At 42.3% G+C, this 21,867-nt stretch overlaps 1 protein-coding gene across 1 annotated transcript; it reads right to left on the bottom strand.

Moving 5' to 3' along the window:
- Positions 1–76: 76 nt before the first annotated feature.
- Positions 77–19,988, bottom strand: SLC22A7 (solute carrier family 22 member 7; the record flags this gene model as incomplete). The annotated part of the gene is made up of 10 exons (XM_081940052.1): positions 77–146; positions 1,712–1,918; positions 2,727–2,835; positions 4,986–5,200; positions 5,299–5,414; positions 8,101–8,224; positions 11,777–11,945; positions 12,984–13,138; positions 15,613–15,716; positions 19,614–19,988. The coding sequence occupies 10 exons, from the start codon at positions 19,986–19,988 to the stop codon at positions 77–79; spliced, it is 1,644 nt and encodes a 547-aa protein (XP_081796178.1).
- Between the last annotated feature and the right edge of the window lie 1,879 nt (positions 19,989–21,867).

Raw genomic sequence — 21,867 nt, forward strand, 5'->3', positions numbered from 1 at the left:
TAAAAATTAGGACCTTCAAACTAATGTTGCCACTTTGCCTCTTTTTGCAGCTTCACTTACCTAACCACTCAGCAGGTCAATTGTGCGATAATTGGAGAGGTGCAACTTCAGGTCCATCTCCATGCAGATGTTTCTTCCCCTTTGAACTATAATTAAAGAAGGGAAGGGGGAAGATTGATGCTGTTTGAAAAAAATTGATTGTAGGAAAAAAGCAAAGGCAGAGTTCCAGAAAGTTTATCCCATAAGGCAGGGGTGTCCAAACTTGGCAACTTTAAGACTTGTGGACTTCAACTCCCAGAATTCCCCAGCCAGCATGGCTGGCTGGGGAATTCTGGGAGTTGAAGTCCACAAGTCTTAAAGTTGCCAAGTTTGGACACCCCTGCCATAAGGAGTATCCCAAAAGAAATAAGTTGGTGTGTTTCAGATACCTCTGACCCTACAGCCAGATGGTGCATTATAGGCATCTATATAGACACCCAAACACATTCTTATACTTTATCGGGAACTACTCATATTGTTATATGGTTTAGTCCAGTAAACTACTACAAAACTTTGCAATTGGTTGCCAGTAAATAATGCTCAGGATCTTCTTTCTGATGGTAATATTTATTAGGATTAGTAATATTAGGTCCTCTTAGATCAGTGATGGCGAACCTTTTTTGGCTCGCGTGCCACAAGTGGGGGGAGCGCAGGGGGGGTCGAGTGTGGGCATGCCGCACCCATAATGCAACGTGTGACCCCCCCAGTGCGCATGCGCGCAAAACGCGCGACCCCCCCCATTTTTACACTTTTTCTGCCCTCCCCAGGCTCCAGGGGCTTTATAGGAGCCTGGGGAGGGCGAAAAGAGCCTCCCCCGACCCCCCGGAGGCCCTCCGGAGGCTTCAGGGACCGTCCGGAGGCTTCCCTGAAGCCTTCGGAACTCTTAAAACTACCCTCCGAGCAAACCGGAAGTGACTTCCGGGTTGCTTGGAGGGTCGTTTTAAGCTCTCCGAAGGCATCAGGGACGGTCCCTGAAGCCTCCGGGGGGGGGAGGCTGTTTTCGCCCTCCCCAGGCTCCTATAAAGCCTCTGGAGCCTGGGGAAGGTGAAAAATAGCTTTTAAAAAGGTGAACTCAGCTGGCCAGCGTGCGCATGCGCGCTGGTCAGCTGACAGGGCAGGCCTCGCGTGCCCTGACAAATGGCTCCGCATGCCACTTGTGGCACACATGCCATAGGTTCGCCATCACGGTCTTAGATGAACAAATGGAAAGTAATCTAAATTTAGAACTTCACTAAAATATCTGATTCCTACCATCTCCAATGCTAACCTTTATGTTTAAGTTTAATAGACTTTAACTTCCTTAACCCGTAACCACAGACAGTTTTCCAAAATGTTAGGAAAACCCCTATTTTTAGAAATGGACCATTCTGGCTGTGAATAGCTTTTGTTTTTCCACCAATAAGAGTGTATGCAGCATCAATAGAACCAATTCGGGTGTATGTCCGGCCGAGTTACTACCTACTTGTCCAAACCGATCCAAACCGGTAGGAACCCACCTCTGTTTCTGTGCATAAAACACATTTTATGTAAATATGCTTCTGACTCTTCAAATAAGCTTTTTTAAAAAAGAACAATCCATAAACTGATGGGAAAAAACTAAGCTCTGCTTTAAAAATGTGAAAGTTTTAGCAAGCCATACAGTCTCCTAATTCTTGGGGAATCCCATTCACACCTTTGTTTTTCAATGTCATCTATCGTTTCTGGCAGGTGGACGCCTCGGGTCTCCGGGAGAAAGAAGGCTGCTGAACCACACAGCACTGCCATGGCAAAAGAGGCCGTTTGGGGCAGAGGCTTCCATATGCTATCCAACAGGAAGACAAGCGGAGCCACACATGCCCCTAGACGGGCCATGAAGGAGCAGTATCCTTGTCCACTCTGTCTAGAAGCAAAGGCAGAGAGCAATCAAAAAGAGGTTGAAAGCTGAATTCAAGGGACACACATGATAGGCCGGCTTTAAGTCCACATCTGCATCCTTCTTTTTATCTATTAAGAACACAGTACACATTATAAGAGGAGCAAGCTAATGAGCAGAACGTAAACACATCCTGATATTAAGAGATTTGATAATGTACTCAATCCAAAGGCCTACACAGTTGCTCATTGAAGCATTTTTAAGCCACCATTAAGTAAAAACAATTGAATTCAAACATTAAGTGATTTCTGTTTCAATTAAAAATAATAGTTCTGAAAGAAATGTATTTTTTAATTGATAGGTGATTATTCAGCCCTGCAGTTTAAGGCCCCAAATGGCCTTGCATGATCTTAAATGTGGAAAAGCTATTTTTAAAAAAAGTATTGAAGGGAGGGGATGCACACACCAGGATCTAGGATTGTAGGAAATACCGTGTTTCCCTGAAAATAAGACAGGGTCTTATTTTCTTTTGACCTCTGAAATAAGCACTTGGCTTTATTTTCGGGGAGGTCTTATTATTTTTGAGGTGCAGGAGGCGGCGAGCATGGTCACCTCATGGCTGCTGCTGTGCTGCAATATTTTTGAGGAGGGCTTATTTTTGGGAGGGCTTATTTTAGCGCATGCGCTCAGAAGACCAAGTGGGCTTATTATCTGGGGAGGTCTTATTTTCAGGGAAACAGGGTAGCAGTAGCTCTTTTCAGTCAGACCAAGTTATTCTTGATCCATCATTTGACAATGCAATCAATTATTCATCTCGGAAGCATCTCTTTCTTACCTAAGAACGGTGGGATACAGTTCTGAAGAATACAGGAAAACTATAGTGAAGGCAGCTTCAGAAAATCCTTTGCCAATGATGGCAATCACTGAACGCAAAGTCCCCTGAGCTGGGATGAGAAACAGGGTACAGTTGACATCTTGGGAAGAGCACGAGTTCATACTATGTCATTACCACCAATGTTTAACTGCCCCTAGCACTTGTTGCCTGAGAAGGCAGAAATGGGGCCCAGCTCCATTCTACAACGAACTTGGCAACTTTAAGACATACTGTATGGACTTCAACTCCTAAAACTGCTGGCTGAGAAATACTGGGAGTTGAAGTCCACATGTCTTAGTTGCCAAGTTTAAGAAATGCATTGTAGCACATAGTGCTACAATGTTCATCCTATGTGAGCAGTTGTAGATATAGACCGGTCATTTGCTTGCTTCACCACATCAATAACCCTTTGGAGCCTGAGGCTGGGAGGGTTGCCGTGTTGTGTGGGCTGCATTTTCAAGACTCAAAAGCTGAGGCGAAGTGAAAGCTTTCACCCAAATAATCTGGACACAACTGAGCTCAGTGTGAACTGAGAAGAACTAAGAAAGGTTTTAATATATCCTGCAAACCTACCTTAAAAGTCACTATCCTCACATGGATAATGTGTGGCAAAATATAAATTTTGCCACTAAAGCTATAGCATAAGAAATCTTTTTAAAAGTATTTTGTTTTCATTTAAAATTTCAGCAAAGTCACTCAAACCTTCTCATCTGATCTGATGATCCACAAAAGACACCGAGTTTAAAGGTAAGGAGTGATGTGGATGCTGTCAGTAAATGTGAAATAAATCACTTTTTCAAAATCAATACTAATTGAATTTGATTGAGAATTACCTGAGCTAAATAGGCAAATACAAGTAATAAGATTGCTTTTTACATCCAGATTGAATAAATGTTTGACTAAATTCCAGAGGTTTGTCTGACCTGCTATATTAATATTACGTGAGCAGTTTACAGACCTGACATAAAAAGATAAAATCAGAAATAAATAGCTAACTTAAAACCCTGACTATTCTCTCCTTTACCCCCACCCGCCTCATCCCAGTTTAGACCCTATGTTATGTCTTTTAATAAAACATGTTAGTTGAAGAAGATGCTGCCACGTAGCAGAGGTGGCATTCAGCCAGTTCTCTCCGATTTGGGCAAACTGGTAGCGGTGGCTGCGGGAGGCTCCACCCACACGCCCTGACATAATGTGCGAGCACTGCACATGCACAGAAGGCGGTGCGCATGCGCAGATGAGGCACATGCACTCACATTTGCAAATTGGTAGGGAAGGTAAGTGAATCCCGCCTCTGCCGTGTAGTCTTGATTTTTTTATTACTCCAGACCAGTGACGTGCGGTGAGGTTTATGGCTGGTGAAGCTGGTGACGTCATCAGGAAGGTGGGGAATGGGACCACGTGTGCAGGAGGCTGAGGCAGCCTCAGCCTCCTGCACACGTGGTCCCATTCGCCGCCTTCCTGAGTCAACATGAAGGGGACCACGGAGCGCGAGCCAGCAGAGCGCGCTCCGCAGTCCCCTTCATGTTGACTCAGGAAGGCAGGGAATCGGACCACATGTGCCTTTTCCCTTTTCCCTTTTTTTTCTTTTCATGATGAGAGTGGTGAGGCTCTGCCTCCCCTGCCTCCCCTGACCGCACATCCCTGCTCCAGACAGTTTAAAGCCTGATTTCCTCCATATTTCTTGTTCAGAATTCAGGAAAGACTCTTCTTATTGAGATGCACCAGGCCAGGCAACTTTACAGCTTCAGATTTTGGAATTACCACCCTCAGCTTATCCCACTCTCAGTGACAGTATGAAATAATGCAGAGAGTTTACTGTATCCAGCTAAAAATATCTAAAAGGCAATAGTTTGCCTACCCTTAAAATCAATAAATTTGAAATTGATAGGCAGTTTCAACATGATCTAAAATCCCTCCCTTTGTACACGGTTTCTTACTTGTCTTAATTGCATCTAGTACCTTTCAGATATTGTGTCCAGAATTGGAGGTCATCTTGCTGGGGATAGTTGCTCTCTTGAGTAAAAATTTGTTTGGGGAAATTAATTTCATTAATATTTATTCAATCACCCCTGCAGGAGTGACGAGTCCCCGGGTATGTGAGAGACCTCAGCAACTTTAAATTGTTGTCAGGGGTATTCTGAGACTTGAAGTTCATGCTGAATTTGAGAAACATGTGGGAGAGGGGAGGGAAAGATGAGACTAACTAAAACTACTTACAAGTTGGCACAATAATGTTGATTCCCATAGATAACCCACTTAGGATGAGGGCCCAGGCTTGGCTTTGCCTTCGTCCAACTCGATTTACCATAACAAAAACAAGGAGCTTGGCAGGAATCTCAATGAGGCCAAAGACAAACTGGGTCATATACATTCCCAGGCCAAAACCAGTGATGTTCATGCTCATGATATAATAGGAAAAAGATGCTCCAAACCTGCAGGGTAAAGAGATGAAGAGATGTACAAAGATACCCTGGAATCAGACCCCATCAGGACAAAAAATGTCCAAGAGAACTCAGGAAGTGTGCCTCACCACACAGCTGCCATGCAGAAGGAAATCCTTCTCAGCATTGGTGTTCGGAAAAGACTGATGTAGGAATAGTTCCCATCTGACTTCTGGCTTATCCCTGCTGCAGTCTTGAGTAAATTCTGAGAAAGGGAAGTTGAGTTTTAGAGCAGCCACTTATGAAATAAGTATTTTATGAAATAAAATAACCAAGAAATAAGAACAGAAATGTATAATCAAAAAACAAAAACACACTAAAATGCATTTGCAAAATTATTTGTAGAGCTGTAAATCTACTTACTTGATATATGTAGTTTCAAATGCTTGGGAATATAATACATCATCCAAATGGGGAAGATAATATTTTGTAGAACTGTGTGCTTGCTCAGTTTGTTGTTCATGGTTGGACTTCAATCAATTTTCTACTAGTGCTTTCTCTTTAAACCATATTTGGACTCTTTAAATGAAGGACACACATACATCGATTGACTGCCATACAGAGAAAGCGCACTCCTGCCATTGGTCTCATGTGCTTTAGTTCTTTACTTTGGGAAACGTGTGTAAATTGGGTTCATCCTGGGCCACGATTTATTGAATAAACCCAACTATTTGAATTCATCAACACATTCAGCCATCAGACTACAGCAACTGCCCCCAACCTTTCTAGCTTGGTGGCCTGGCACAAGAGAGCCGTGTGAGTGGCAGACGTATGCACTTGCGTACCACTCCATTTGTGCAAATGGCGGGCAGTTGAGTAGAGAGTGCTTGTGGTTGCATGCAGAGGATGCTTGCGCATGAAGCTCCATTCACATGAATGGAGCTTTGCACAAGCACAAGCCCCATCCGCTTGGACAGGTGGAGTTTCGTGTGCAAGTGCCATTGCCCTCCGCTCACACAAGTGGAGATTTGCGTGTGCTTGCCTGCTGCTTGCCTAGGGGACCTTCACACGTACGTGTGCTTACCTATTTTTCCTGCGACCCAGTTTCAAACAGGCCTTGGCCAGTAGTGGGCCACATCCCAGGTTTGGGGGCTCCTGATCCACAGTTTAGAAACCACAGTGTTTGGAGTCACCAAAGAATGCAAAATCAAAATCAAAGACTTGCATGAGGGATGAAGCCAGTTCCAAAGGCGGGATGGGATTCTATCTCCTTCAGGGATATTCAGAGATTGCAAGAGTGAAGCCAAGAAGTTGGTCTCAGGTCACCTCAAGGGCAAATGACAGCTAACCATTTGGGAAAGTGGTTCTGTGCAATGTGGGTTATTTATATGTAATGAGAAAGGAAATAATGATATGTGGCCCCTTTTTCCTTGTTAAAAGCTGATGATGGCTAAATGCAGGGGTGGAGTGCTGGGGATTCACAGGAGTTTGGGAGAACCTCTAGCTAAGATTCTGTGTGGTTTGGAGAACCCCCAAATCCCACTCCTGGCTGGCCCCGCCCACCCACCCTCACCTCCCAGGAGTCCCCACGCGGCCCATTTTGGATGCAGGTAAGTGCAGGGCGTGCACAGAGGCTATGGGAGGGCAACAAATGGGCCTACCAGAAGTTGGGTCTGAAATGGGCCCATTTCCGGCCTCCAGAGGGCCTTCAGAGCCTGGGGAGGCCATTTTCACCCTCCCACAGGCTCGAGGAAAGCCTCCAGAGCCAGGGAGGGCAAAAACGCCTCCCACACTGTGAGTCCCACGACTAGAAATTTTGAAGCCCACCCCTGGCTAAATGTTGACTTCTACGCCCAAGATAAGCTGAAGAGAGACAGACACTCTTTTCTACAACAGCTCACTGATGTTCTCATTTTCCTAGCATACCTAAACCAAAGTGGCACCTCATCTTTCTTAGTGTCAACGGTATTAGAGAATTAAAGGTCTGAATATAAGATAAAATGCTTCGTCCAGCTGATTCTGCCTTGTAGATCCAAGGTCTGCCTAAACCCAGTCTGCCTCTCCATGGTGCCATTTTCATGTAAGGGTGGGAGAAAGATTTGTTTAGTTTGCAACAGATCTGGGTTATTCCCTGAAATTGACATCTCTCTAAATCAGGGGTGTCCAAACTTGGGAACTTTAAGACTTGTGGACTGGGAGTTGAAGTCCACAAGTCTTAAAGTTCCCTGGTTTGGACACCCCTGCTCTAAATAGTGCAGTGCAGTTTGCCATTCCATAAGCAACATACATTATTAGATTTAAAACTTTCGTAAACATAAAAATAAATTGTTTGGGAAAAACTGCATGTTAGGTGAAACTGCGGGGTGGGGGCGAAGCTTTCATTTGGAGAAACATGCACAAAATTACACATTTTAAATTGTACCTAATTTTTTTAGAAATCTAAAATTACTAACAGCCAAATCCAAATGGAATGAAGAATGAAAAAGTGGGGGGGGGGGGACACCAAACCGAATACATTTGCAAAAATGAGGAACTGAGAGCCTGTGACTCATTTGTCCATCGTACCTTCACAGCAATTGGGGGAATTGAAGGGGGGGGGGACAATGGAAACAGAGAAAATCAGTTTCCTCTCTTGAGCATTTAGGTACTGATTCAGTGGTGGGATTCAAAAAAAAATTTGCTAGCTGGTTCTGTGGGCGTGGCTTGGTGGGTGTGGCAGGGGAAGGATACTGTTAAAACTCTATTCCCTCCCCACTCCAGGGGAAGGTTACTGCCAAATCCCCATTTCCTCCTGATCAGCTGCGACTCAGGAGGCAGAAAATAGATGGGGGTGGGTGCAGTCAAAGGTGGTATTTACCAGTTCTCCAAACTACTCAAAATTTCTGCTACCGGTTCTCCAGAACAGGTCAGAACCTGCTGAATACCATCTCTGTTCTGATGTCTTGACATACCTCAGGCTTTATTTTGTCAGCAAATTCTTTCTTTCTGTTCATCCTGGCACATCTTTTTAAATGTCTGTGAGCTTCTTTCAGCTTTCCTTTAATTAACAACCATCTGGCAGATTCTGAGAGCCACCTATTAAAGGGAAGGATGGGGGGGAATGATCATAATCTCTGCCTGTAACCAGCAGCTCAACATACTAGTTGGGGAATTCTGGGAGTTGAAATCCACACATCCTAAAGTTGCAATGTTTGAAAAACACTGATCCAGCTAAAACTCCTCAAGCTGTATGGCTGTCATCCTCATCATGAATACGATAGGCAGGTACGGAGGTGACCAAAGTATTCAGTTACATGGATTGTCTTGTTTTAATCATAGCAACTTTATCAAAGCTTCCCATAAATCTGAAAATGTGCAGTCTGGATGTTTTCTTGCTCATCTAAACAAAACTTTTCATATGTTTTCTAAAGAACCTTGCTTCTAAAATCATGTTTGTGAGGACAAGCTATTTGTGGATATGTATAGCTTTCTTCTGGCTTATTTAAAATAATAGAAACATCCTGAGCTTGATAGAGAGAGATCTTCATGGAATCATAGGTTTGGAAGGGACACTGAAGTTCTTCTAGTTTAATCCCCTGCCCAATGCAGGAACCATCAGGACATGCCAGTCAAATGATTACTCAACCTTTGCTTGAAAACCTTCAGTGATGGAGCATCCATAGATCCAAGAGGCAGGCTGTCCTTCTATTCAATAGCTTCTATAATCAGGAAATTCCTGATTTCAAGATTGGATTTCTCTCTGTAAACCTTCTACTCATTGGTTCTTGTCCTACCCTCAGTTACTAGAGAGAATAAATCCACGCCTTTTTCTCTATGATAGAGAATATTGGAAAACAGTTATTACACCTCCTTCCTAAATAATACCCAATTCCTTTAACTGTTGTTCTTTCGATTTAGCTTCCAAGCCTATCACTTTTATTGCTCTTTCTCTCCATTTTTTTTTCAGTTTCTTGGCATTCTTCTTGTGTTATGATAACCAAAACCAGACATGGTATTCCAGGTAGAGTCTGAGCAGTGTAGCACAAAGGGGAACAATTCCTTCCTGTGATGTTAACATTATAACTCTATTGATGCAGCCCAAGTTTACACTGGGTCTCTACTGCTGGATTCACCCTTAATCCTACTCAGATCTGTCTCACAAGGAATACTATTTTAAAGTAGGAGGAGAGATCAAGGATAGGTGATTAACGGTGATGATTTTTTAATGCTGAAACTTACCTTCTACTACATTAAGAGTAATGCGGTAGAGATTGAAAACAATCCTTTATGGAATATGTACACTACTCGTCCATTCTGCCACTCTTGGTTGAAACTTTAGCTTTCAAGGCCACTCCATTACAAATTATTATGATTATTGCTGTTTTTTGGAGTAAAATTCTTTGTGTGTAATTAGAGTGAAACCCCTAGTAGTTTAAGGCAATTAGTAGTACCTTCAGGATCCAACAAAATCTGGCCTGTCTTATGCAGATTCTACCAGGAGAGTCTCAACCAACATGAAGTCCAAGGAATAGGGGCTGAGCGATATGCCTTCTCTCTAACTGTCCCCATACATGAATATGGGGAGTACTAGGTACTCCCATGTGACACCGTTCCTGCGTGAGCTGCACTGGCTTCCTGTGGTCTATCGGGTGCGTTTCAAGGTTTTGATAACAATCTTTAAAGCGCTCCATGGCTCAGGACCTAGTTACTTGCGGGATCGTATTCTGCCCCATACATCCCTGCGACCAATCCGCTCGCACAGAGAGGGCCTCCTCCAGGTGCCGTCCACTAGACAGTGTCGGGGGGCGGCGCCTAGGAGTAGAGCCTTCTCTGTGGCGGGCCCAGCCCTGTGGAATGACCTCCCTCCGGATATTAGGAATACCTCTGACCTCTGCTCCTTTCGTATTAAGCTTAAGACCCACCTATTCCAAGCAGCTGGCCTGGCTCAACTTTGATCTAACCATATCGCTCCTGACGGGTTTTTAACTGGGTATTTTAATTATATTTAATTAATCTAGGGGTTTTTAAATACTGTATTTTAATTGTTTTTATTTATCAGCCGACCTCCTCCTTGTGTGTGTCTCGGTTTATGTCTCTGTTATATGTTTGTTTTGTCCACATATTTATTTCATATGTTTCATTGTACGCCGCCCCGAGTCCTTCGGGAGAGGGTGCGGCTAAGAAATAAATATTATTATTATTATTATGTTGTTTTCCATGATCTATAAAACTCAGAACTTCCTAGTCTGCGCAGGGTAATGTTAAAGTGTTGAACCAGGAGGGGCCTGGGCATTAGTCCACCCTTTGCCATGGAAGCTCACTGGCTGACATTGAACCAGTCACTCATTCTCAGCCTAACCAACTTCACAGGACAGCTGTTGGAAGAAAATAAAAATCTTATGCCACATTTGGACACAAATGCCTACCAAATAAAAATGCTATTATTATTATTAGCCTTTCACAAATTGCTTAAAACCTAATTGTTCCTCCAAATATTTGGAATTTACTGGTTTGCAGATTGCCTAGTAGGTAGTTTTGATCTTGTGTGCGCCTGGCTTTTTCACATGCATGTTTCCTTATTTTTTGTAAAGCCCAAAAAGTTATGTAGAAATGAGAAGTGTAGTATACTCCATAGTGAATAAGTGAATACAGATTTAAGCTTCTTCCTGTCCGTCCCTCTAGGCTAGAGAATCTGACTGCATTAGTGTCTGTTTCTGAGACTTACATTTAGACTTAGAATAACTTTATTGTCACTTTGAATGTACATTAATTGGCAGACATTAAAATGAAATGTTGTTGCATACAGCTCTCAAAAGGTCTCTACCTCCAATAGAGGAAAAGAATATGTTGTTTATTTCGGGATCTCTGACCTGAACTTTGAAGCAAGATTATGTTAATCTTAATTTGAGGCTGATCCCAAAGCATTAAATATGTAAACATATCTGAATTTTTGGATATATTAAAGGGAGGGATATGAACATTTCAATCACAGACATCTAAAGGGCTTCACAAAAGGAAAATGTTCTTCTTACTTGTATGAGCAATGCCTAATTCTTGTTCAACCAGATTATTTTTGTGTTCTTAGTGAACCATTACGGTGTTATCTTTTATTTAAAAATGTCAAAAACACTGGGTCATTAGCACTTGAGACAAGCTGCTAGATCACCCATTTCAGTTTATAGCAAACATGCTAGGCACAAATTAACATCTTTCTCTTAATGTTTTAATTTTGGGGCTTTTCCAGATTGCAAGCCATGAGCCAAAGTTGGTGACTCCCTTTGGTGTACTTTGCTCCGACTTTCTGTGGAAGGTTTTTCTAGAGAGAAAACACCTGTTTCTTGCTCCTTTAACAATCCACCCTTAAAAATGAGTGGAGCTTCAATTGCTTCAATCTTGACTTTTTGAGCACGTCCCTGATGCTGCCCCTTTCATAGAAACAAAGTTTCTTCTGATTAGCTGCCTTCAACTTTGTATTTCCAAAGTCCCACCCGTAAAAGCACTATGAGTCCTTTCACCGCCATTAAAATACCCCAAATCTTGGTCGTACTGCTCTAGGACCTAGCCTGAAGTCAAAACAAAACAATTTTTCTTTTACTAGTTTAACCTGATTTTGCAAAGGCGTTTTGGAGAAATAACATTTTTACCCACCACATGGAGATGATGCCCACTATACACGGAAGAGAGATGGTGAGAAGCAGCCAGTGCCAATCCCGCACCAAATAGGCAGTCAGAGCAAGAAGCATATTTCCAAAACTCCAGAAGAGACTGCTTATAACCGCTGATATGGTGCGATGTTCTATATCCACCCATTCCATTCCTAGAAGATAGGAAAAGTGCTCAATAGGCCCATCTGCGCAGAGGTCTCCCTTTTATTGGAAAAGGAGGACAGATCTAGATAGTGCAGCACAGAAGATGTGCTTTATAGACCTTCATCTTAGCCTTTGATTCTCTGGGAACTGAGGTGTCATTTGTCCTTCTCAAATTTGCAGCTTTCTTGATCAGCTTGTTTTTAACCTCTTGCATTTCTTTCCTTGATGGTTGTTTTCATTGCTGGTTTATCTTGCAGTCAGCATATAATTTGATTTCAGAATTTGGTTTAAATCAAGAATTGCAAATGTTTAGGGCCAGTGAGTACATTTGAAACACGCTGAGCGCCACTTTTTTTTTTTTTTTTTTTTAGAATTTACAACTATTTAGAAAACTCTCATATGTTATCTCATCACCTTTCACTGCGAAAAGTCAAAACTGGGACTCACACTTAAAGGCTCCAGAGCTTTTGTGTATTTGCTTGGCTTAGGACTGCATCACACTGTTTTTTACTCATAGATTTCAGTTTGTAAGGATACCATATATCTGCAGGGCATGGTAAGGGATTGCTATCAAAGCTCACTTATTTTTATGTGCAATCATATCCGCCATCTTGCCCTTTGACCATATGCTGCAGACCAGGGGTGGGTTCTGGAAGTCACTACTGCCAGTTTGCTCATGGGTGCACTGTGTGCACAGTTCAATAAAAATTGTTCTCTACATGAACAGAAGCAAAAACCAACATGGTAGCGCCTACGGCACTGCCTGGAGAACCGGTTCAGGGGTGTGGCAAGCCTGCCGGTTCCAGTGTCCTAGGCCGCCAAACCATTACCAGTTTGGCCGGACCATTCTGAACTGGTAGGAACCCACCACTGCTGCAGACACCTCTGATCCATAACTACATATAATACACTTGATCCTTTCCTCTTTCCACAAGAAGCATGCAGAAAAGTGCATATTTCATATCCACGAACTCCTTTGCACAATGGGTTCCTCTTTATCCAAAGCTACTTTTTAAAGTCCCACCTTGGCCTTCTTTTTGGCTTACCCAGAGGTATCACAATGATGGAGAGTCCACAGATAGACATTCCTGTCAGAGTCCGTGTCACTGCAAACATACTATAGGAAACTGAGGCAGAACTCAATACCCCAAAGATGAGGGTGCCCAAGTAGGACACCAGGAGCATTCTCTTCCGACCAAACCTGAGGCACCATAGAAAGAAACATTATTGCTGTAACCAAGGAGGCAACTTGCAACCCTACCAAAGGTCAGAAGAGTTGCAAATTGCCCTTTCAGAGAAATTGGCTAATAGTTCACTTTTTATCTTGGCAAGTAAAGAATTTCTCAAGGAGCAGAATCATCACTAGACAACAAGCTCCGTATAATAATAATATTTATCATGGGGGACAAAGCAAAATCTTGTACTTTCAACAAGTCTGTTTTCACCTGCCCGAGAACAAAAATGGAACCCAGAAATTATTTTGGAGCAGTTACTAAGGCCCTGTAGAATATGTACCCAAAGTGGAAATATATGCCAGGGGTGGGCTGCTGGGGCTTCACAGGGGTTTGGGAGAACCTCTAGCTAAGATACTGTGCAATTCGGAGAACCCCCAAATCCCACTCCTGGCGGGCTCCACCCACCTCACCCCTCCCAGGAGTCCCCGCGCGGCCCATTTTGGATGCAGGTAAGTGCAGGGCGCGCGCAGAGGCTCAGGTCGGGCAAAAAATGAGCCTATCGGATGTTCGAGAAGGCCACCTCCAGAGGGCCTCCAGAGCCTGGGGAAGCTGTTTTCGTCCTCCCGGAGGCTCAAGGAAAACCTCCAGAACCCGGGGAGGGCAAAAATGCCCCCCTGTAGTGCAGGAGGCTGACTAGGCCACTCCCACCATGACCACACCCACCCAGCAACCGGAGAGAACCCTTTGCTAAAGTTTTTGAGGCCCGCCCCTGATATATGCATTACATTTGAATAAATGAAAATAAATAAATGCGTGTGGAAGGGTATTAGCATTTTAATTTGTTTTTGACTTATTTTGTATTTACTGTGCCATTACATCTGCGCTAGTCTTTTCATGCAACCTAAGTAATTGGTCCTTCATAGGTATTGTTGAGGACAAATGGGAGCTTGTTCCCGAGATGAAAAATTGGAAGCTAAGTCTTCATGCTTCTGCCCCCATAAAAGTATGGGATAAAATGTTAAGCACATATCAAGAGACAGGATGTACCCAGATGTGCTTTCTGTGGATACAAAAATCATTCAAGACTATAACATTTTTTACTATGGGGGAGTATATTTTGGTCCGGTGCTTACAAAAGGATAATATGAATATATAGATGTCTTTGAGTCAGTCTTGATGCCTGGTGACTTGCGAGTCTAGGACAAGTCGCCACAAGCAACTCGCCAAGGAACTACTCACCATGAGACAAGAGTCACACTAATATGGAAGAAATGGTGGAGTAGAACCACTAAAGAAAGGATGCAAAAGGAGGGACAAAATGAAATGTGAAAGCCAAAAATTAAAATATGTTTTAATTAATTTAAATAATTATAGTGAATTGTTGAATTGTCCCACAGCGAGTTGGCCCGTGGCGAGTTGGTGGCAGCGACTTCTCCCACTCCAGGCTGGACTATTCCCTGCAGTTTCCTTGACAAGATTTCAGAAACGATTTGCCTTTGCATGCTTCCTAAAGCTTAGAGAGAAAGTAACTAGCCCAAGGTCAGTCCAGTGGCTTTGTGCTTAAGGCAGGATTAGAACTCATGATCTCTTGGGTTCTGGCTTGATGCCAAATTATCTTCTAATATGAATGTAAATGAAGACCAGTTGCCTAGATCCTCGCCCTCAATTAGATCTTTAGGGGAATGCCTTCCTAGAAAGCTTTTGCCTTTAGGTTTTCATTTAGCTTTCCCCTGGCTGTTGGAATCCATCTGTTTCCAACACTGTTTCTGTTATTCCCACACACACATCATTGTTCGATGGAATGAGGAAAGTTACATTTACATCAAAAGGTTCCCTCTGGTGGAACATTCCAAAAAGATCCAGCTATTTCCTGGCTATTGCAAAAATGTCCACTGATCATTTCCCTGACAAAGGTCTCATATATTAGCACTGCCAGACTTAGGCTGCAAAGCACAACCACCACTAGGGGTCGGCAAAGAATTAGGAAAATACCAATACTTTGCTGACATCTAGTGGTTGCCTAGAGCTTTACACCCTAGGTTTGCTACAGTTGTTTATAGGTTTTAGCAATAATATTGTTAATTTATTTTAGAGTAAATCATTTTAAAGTAAATCAGATTTTTATCTATCTAGGATGGGGTTGCAAGTGTGGGGTTTTGAAAAGCTGTTCTAAAGTTGGGCTGAAAATTGAAACGGTGAACAAAAGAGCTGTGTTTTCGCTCGAAAATTATGTGTAAGTATCTAGAGCATGGGTGTCAAACTCACGGTGTCACGTTGCCATCACGTGACATTTTGTAATGTTTCCCCCTTCGTGGAGCTGGGTCGGGCATGGCCTGCCCTGGGGTGGGCATCCGGCCTGCAGGCCACCAGTTTGACACCCCTGATCCAGAGGGTTGGATTTCACATTGATGCAATTTTTATTGCCTGGACATGAACTGTTGCAACATCCTCAAATGCCCACATATCTAGATAAAATAATGGAAGAATGAAACCACATTACCTGTCAGACAAGTCTCCAAAGATCACAGCACCAAACATCACCCCAAAGAAGAAGAAGGTAGCAGTCGCTTGGTTCAAGCTTTTATGCTCACAGACCAGATCCCACTGGAAAATAGGCATTCATTTCATGATTTCCTTTTTCAGGAGCCCAGTAAGTTTCATGTTCATGATAATTACAGAAGTTTTAAAATATTTTAAATTTATGGATTCCAACTTTGGATTGGATCCTAAGGTACCATTCTGGTGGTAGATGTTATTATGCCATAATGAAATCCCAATATCACCAGGGCTGGCCCTACCATTAACCAAAGCAAATGGAAGTTGTTGGGCAAAAAAAAATGGAGCTTGCAGGTGCCAGTCACATATATATATTGGGCTTTCCTGCATCCCTAAAGTAAACTGTTGCCTTCAGTTGTTGTGGAAGATGCTGCTCCATAGTCTGTGATGAAGAAACATTCACTGTTAGTTAAATATTCAACTACTGTGGCTTTTCTGCATAGAATGAGAAGGAGGCACCGTGTTCTTAGTTGGCTCAGAATCCAAGAGCTTAGGCTACCCCTGCGTTCACTTTGAGAACACTTGAACACTAATCCCTCATTATATTTGCACAAGTGGGAGAACAATGAAGATCCCTGTACAGCGGTACTGCAGTTAAATAATTTTAAATCAGGGAATTATCAAAAAGTCACAACTTACAGAATATATGAAGTCACTTTTACAGAAATCACCACATTTTATTAGAGATTAAATTAGCAGTCTAGATCCAATTGTGGTTGGTAGTGTAGGCAGAAGGAGCCTACTTGCCTTCCACATGTTAAACCAAGGTGATGACCTTTCTTTAACTACTATCCAAACACCATAACATTCATCCAAATTAATAATAATAATAATAATAATAATAATAATAATAATAATAATAATAATAATAATACCAGGACTTAAAATTTGAAATTCAACGATTATGGTACAAACCAGCAGTGGTAATTGGCACACTGGGTGCTATTCCAAAAGCACTGGAATTACATTTAAAACAGTTAAAACTTGACAAAATCACCATCAGTCAAATGCAAAAAGCTGCACTGCTTGGAACTGCACGTATATTACGAAAATACGTTACAACGTCCTAGGCCCCTGGTTGGGGCCCGACTAGTAATCAATGCCAAATCCGGCGAAACAACTGGCTGCTGTGATACAATTCTGTTGATGCAATAATAATAATAGTATGATATGATGATATGATATGATGATATGATATGATACTCTTTATTAGATTCAAAATAACTTTTTGCCAATGTCTTGATTTTTAGCATGAGGGGAGGAATCGGCATTCAGCCTATTTGTAGGGATGCCAGTGCAGGTATTTTAAATTGGAGTGAATTTATTTTCCATAAAGCTTCTGAGATGCATCAGATAATTTTCTAGGAAGGAAGTTTACTATGCAATGATAAACCATTAACTCTCTAACACTTAAGGGACTCAATTGAAGTGTTAAGTAAATGAGGCATTAAATCCACTAGGCAGTGTAAGTGTTAATAATATTTGAAATGGGCAACCAATTCAGCCCGCTAGAGAATCCATGGAGAACAGATTCCTCAAAGAGTGTGAGTTATGTCTGCTAACCACCTTGCTGGTGGTACAGAGATGCTAGCAGGGGAAACCTATTGTAGATACACTGTGCTGATTGACTACCTTGAAGCATCTCTTTGGTCACTGTAAGAAACAGAACACTAGACTAAATCAACTTTTGCTCTGCATCGACAAATTGCATGCTCCATTGCTTTGGCAATCTGTTCTCCATGGATCTTTAGTGGGCTGAATTTGGCATTTTTCTAATTATGGGATAGAAACCATTTCAGATTCTTGTTGCTTCAGTGGGAATGGATGACTGACAAATCAACAGGAAAAAGAAAACGCAATGGAATTAGCTGGTGGAGATAATAGGATGGGAAGAGCAGCAGGTATGAAATTTACTCTCTCAGAATGTCATGGAAGAATTATTGTTACCACAAATGAAGAACAAATGCACTACACAAAAAGGTTTTCATGCTCATCCCCCAAACTGTTGTCAGATCTCAGAATAAATTGTGTTCTCATGACAAACTAAGCTCATAGTTAATCAGTGGTGGGTTTCAAAATTTTTTAGAAACTCTTCTGTAGATGTGGCCTGCTTTGTGGGAGTGGCTTGCTGGCCATGTAACCGGGTGGGAGTGGCTTGGCAGTCATGTGACTGGGTGGGTGTGGCCAACTTGTAAAATGTGGTGAAACTCACTTAACAACGCTCTTGCTTAGCAACCAAAAGGTTGGCTCAGAAACTCTGGCATTTGAAGTACGCAAGTCTTAAAGCTGTCAAGTTACAAGACCCTTGCACCCCTAACCCTTTAGAAAAAAACCCCAGGGGTGTTCAAACTTGACAGCTTTAAGACTTGTGGACTTCAACTCCCAGAATTCCTCCTCTCTTCCTCTTGATGACGGGCGGACGGGCGGGAGGAGGGAGCTGGAACCGGTTCTAAACGACACTGTAGATTTGTGGAACCTCTTCTATAGAAGAGGTTAGAACTGGCAGGAACCCACCTCTGTAGTTAATTGACATATGGTCTACTGAATTAACCTAACTTCCTGGGCTCACCAAATGCACTGCCATAAATCACCTTCAATGATGTACCTGCATTAGAAGACTGGGACATACATTTTCTATAAAATAAATGAATTAAGTGAACCATAAGAGCTGTTTTCATGTTAACATTGTTGACTTGTTTATGATTTTGTGTGTCATGTGAACACAGCCATTAAGTTGTTTGGCAAAGGTGAAACATTTTCAGTGAACACAAAGGAAGCATATCCCCTCACCCCACTTTAAATGCATACAGGCATTCAAAATTTTCTGGGAAAAATATTGTATCCTAACAGAACATAATAGCACATTCAACAGTCCCTGGGCATAAGGGCTTGCCCAAAAGACATGACCAGCCTATTAAAAGGACCCAAACTGCAATGGTATGTATGCTAGGGAAAGTATATACAAAAATTATATGTATTAGGTGAAAAGGCACATATGCATATGCATGAATTTTCATAAACTGAGGTTGAATGATGACAAATAAATTTAGTGAAATGAGACACTGAGCAAGAGTGAACATGGTTTATTCCTAATGCATGACAGTTACATTTACCAGAAGCATTGGAATAACATCTTCTGGAGAATAGAAAAAATCAGACAGGACCCTGCTTTTAAGTAGCTAACAATTTCAGTCAAGTAAATTAACAGAGAGATATGAGGCAATGGCTATGATTAGTGCAACCTTGCAGCTAGAAATAAGAATTAAATAAATGAGAAATTCCAATATATGATTACACAGGTGATTATCTAAGAAGACTACATACCAGTGACGTGCGGTGAGGTTTAAGGCTGGTGAGGCTGGTGACGTCATCAGCATGAGCCGCGGTCCCCTTCATGTTGACTCAGGAAGGAGGGGAATGGGACCACGTCAGCCTCCCTCCTGCGCACATCCCATTCCCTGCCTTCCTAAATCAACATGAAGGGGACCGCGGAGCGCGCTCTGGCTCACGCTCCGCGATCCCCTTCATGTTGACTTAGGAAGGCGGGGAATGGGACATGCACAGGAGGGAGGCTGAGGCTAGAGGAGCCTCCTTCACATGTGGTCCCATTCCCCTCCTTCCTGACTCCTGAGTCAACATGAAGGGGACCACGGAGCGCTCCCATTCCCGACCACGTGTGCAGAAGGCTCCTCAGCGCCTTTTCCCTTTCCCCTTTTATTTTTAATTTTCATGATGAGAGCGGTGAGGCTCTGCCTCCCCTGCCTCCCCTGACAGCACGTCCCTGCTACATACAGTACATTCCCCACATAAACTGCCCTAACCAAAGATCTTGGAAAAAGCGAGGAGAGGAATAACATAACAATCATTTTCTCTCTCATCCCTAAATATTTCATTCTCTTTTTTATGATGGGTTTTCAGATAATCAAAACTAATTTGAAGTTTTACCTGAGTGACTATTGTGGAAATGAACTGAGACTGATCATAGGTCCATCCATACTGGCAGCTCTGGACAGATACATTGGTCAATTCAAGAGAGGAGTTAAGCAGTAGATGAAACTGAGGCTCAGAAAACATCTCACAGGAGCTGAAGGCTCCATTAAAATCCCTTGGAATGTTGATGATCAGCACCTCTTCTTTAGTAAGATTGGCAAATTGTTGCTGATGTGGGATGGCACAGTGATGTCCAGGGATGGCTGCTAGGAAGTTATGCAGCAGGAAATGCAAGGGGAGCAAGAGTCTTGGGATGCAGAGCAGAAGGAGTATTAAGATCTGGAATTGCCCAAAGCCTCCGACTTCCCTCAGGAGCGCTTCAAAGTTCATCTTTGCCTAGTCACTTGTGTGCTCCTGAGAGCTGAGATGCCGGAGAAAAAAAATCCTGCTGATGTTGGGCTCTATATGAACTAGATGCCATGACTTTTTGCAAAGTCTTTGTGGACTTTGAAATGTAGAATATGCCCCCCCCCCATTAGTAGGAACTATGCCAAAGGTTTATTCACAGTGAGAACTGGATGGGGTCAGAATCAGTGAAGTCATAATTACTGAGACATGAAAGAAAGAAATCTAACAGAAAAAAATAAGGACAGGAAGCTAGATGATAGGAGAATATTTAACACAATGAGTATTATTGATTGACTAATAACCTTTAATGCAGCCAGAAATCATGCCTGCACATACAGTATATTCTTCTCTCTCTCTCCTTATCTGTAAAATTAAATACTAGCCCAGGCACACAGGTTACCATACTTTCCCTATGACCAAGAATTTTCTTTGGGAGCATCTCACTGTTTTTGTTAACTTAGACCAGGGGTGTCCAAACTTGGGAACTTTAAGACTTGTGGACTTCAACTCCCAGAATTCCCCAGCCAGCTGGCTGGGGAATTCTGGGAGTTGAAGTCCACAAGTCTTAAAGTTCCCAAGTTTGGACACCCCTGACTTAGACAGAAATGCACAGAAGACAGAAGGGAGATGTAATCAAACACATTGGAAAGACAAAAGCTTGTAAACCAAAGCAAAGAAATAGATGAATTCTTTAAAGATACACTTGCCGCTCAGTTCAAACCTTTTAAGGGGACATAGATAATATCCCAAAACTAAATTGTAAACTAACTGATCACAGTTTAATGTAACAGGTTGTGCAAACTTGTCCCAGCTATTTATTGTTCAATTTTCAACTCAGAAAGCTGAGTTAATTAAGTAAACTAGGGTCACTGACCTTTTTAAGCATGTCATGAGAACACAGCCAAATGCCGTGTACTTTAGTCCTTATGTATTATACCAACACTTCTTATGAAAAGAAATTGAGCTCAAAGGGGGGGGAAATGAAACTCAGGATACTCAAAAGTCATGTGATCAAAATCCAAATGCTTGGCAATTGACATGTATGTATGACAATTGCAGTGTCCCAAAGTCATGCTGTCATCTTTTGTGACCTTCCGACAAGCAAAGTTAAAGGGGAAGCTAGATTCACTTAACAACCCTATTACTAACTTAACCACTGCAGTGATTCACTTAACAACTGTGGCAAAAAGATCATAAAATGGGGCAAAACTCACTTAACAACTGCTTAGCGAGAAAAAAATCTGGCTTCAGTTGTGACTGTAAGTTGAGGAATGCCTGTAATCATTTTTAGTCCCATTTATGACTCAAGGTTCTTGTGCTCAAATGTAAAGGGTTCAATCATCCAACAACTTTAAGGAAGTTCTAATCATATGGAATAATTATTGATGAGTGGTTGGGGGAATTAGGACCAGTGTATAGGCTACAGTGGCACATGTAAACTGGCTGTCTAATTAAGTATAGGCAGTGTGCCTAATTCATTTCTAAATAAGACCCACTGAAGTAGATCTTGATTTCCTAAAAGCAATTTCACAGCTATGGGTTCCTTGTACAGCTCTTTAAAGTGCTGATATCATAGGCAACATGCAATAAGTAAAGAGCTGGTTCCCTCTTTGGGAGTAGTTGCAGTTTACCAAATGATGTCTAGTTAGGGGTGCAGCTGTTGTTTGAGTTTACAGTAGAGGTTGAGGACCCCATACTCAAAGAGAGCAACAAATTGGACTCACAGAGTGAATAGTGGATGGAGCAGTAGAATTCAGCCCTATCATCTATAATTAGGTTTATATGCCCTTGCTGGGATTCCTCTGGGATCAATCAGCTTGCATATCTATAATTACAGATACAAAATGTATTCATTTACTTT

Source organism: Natrix helvetica (genome assembly GCF_964273705.1).
Source record: "Natrix helvetica genome assembly, chromosome: 2".
In the NCBI taxonomy this organism is placed as follows: Eukaryota; Metazoa; Chordata; class Lepidosauria; order Squamata; family Natricidae; genus Natrix; species Natrix helvetica.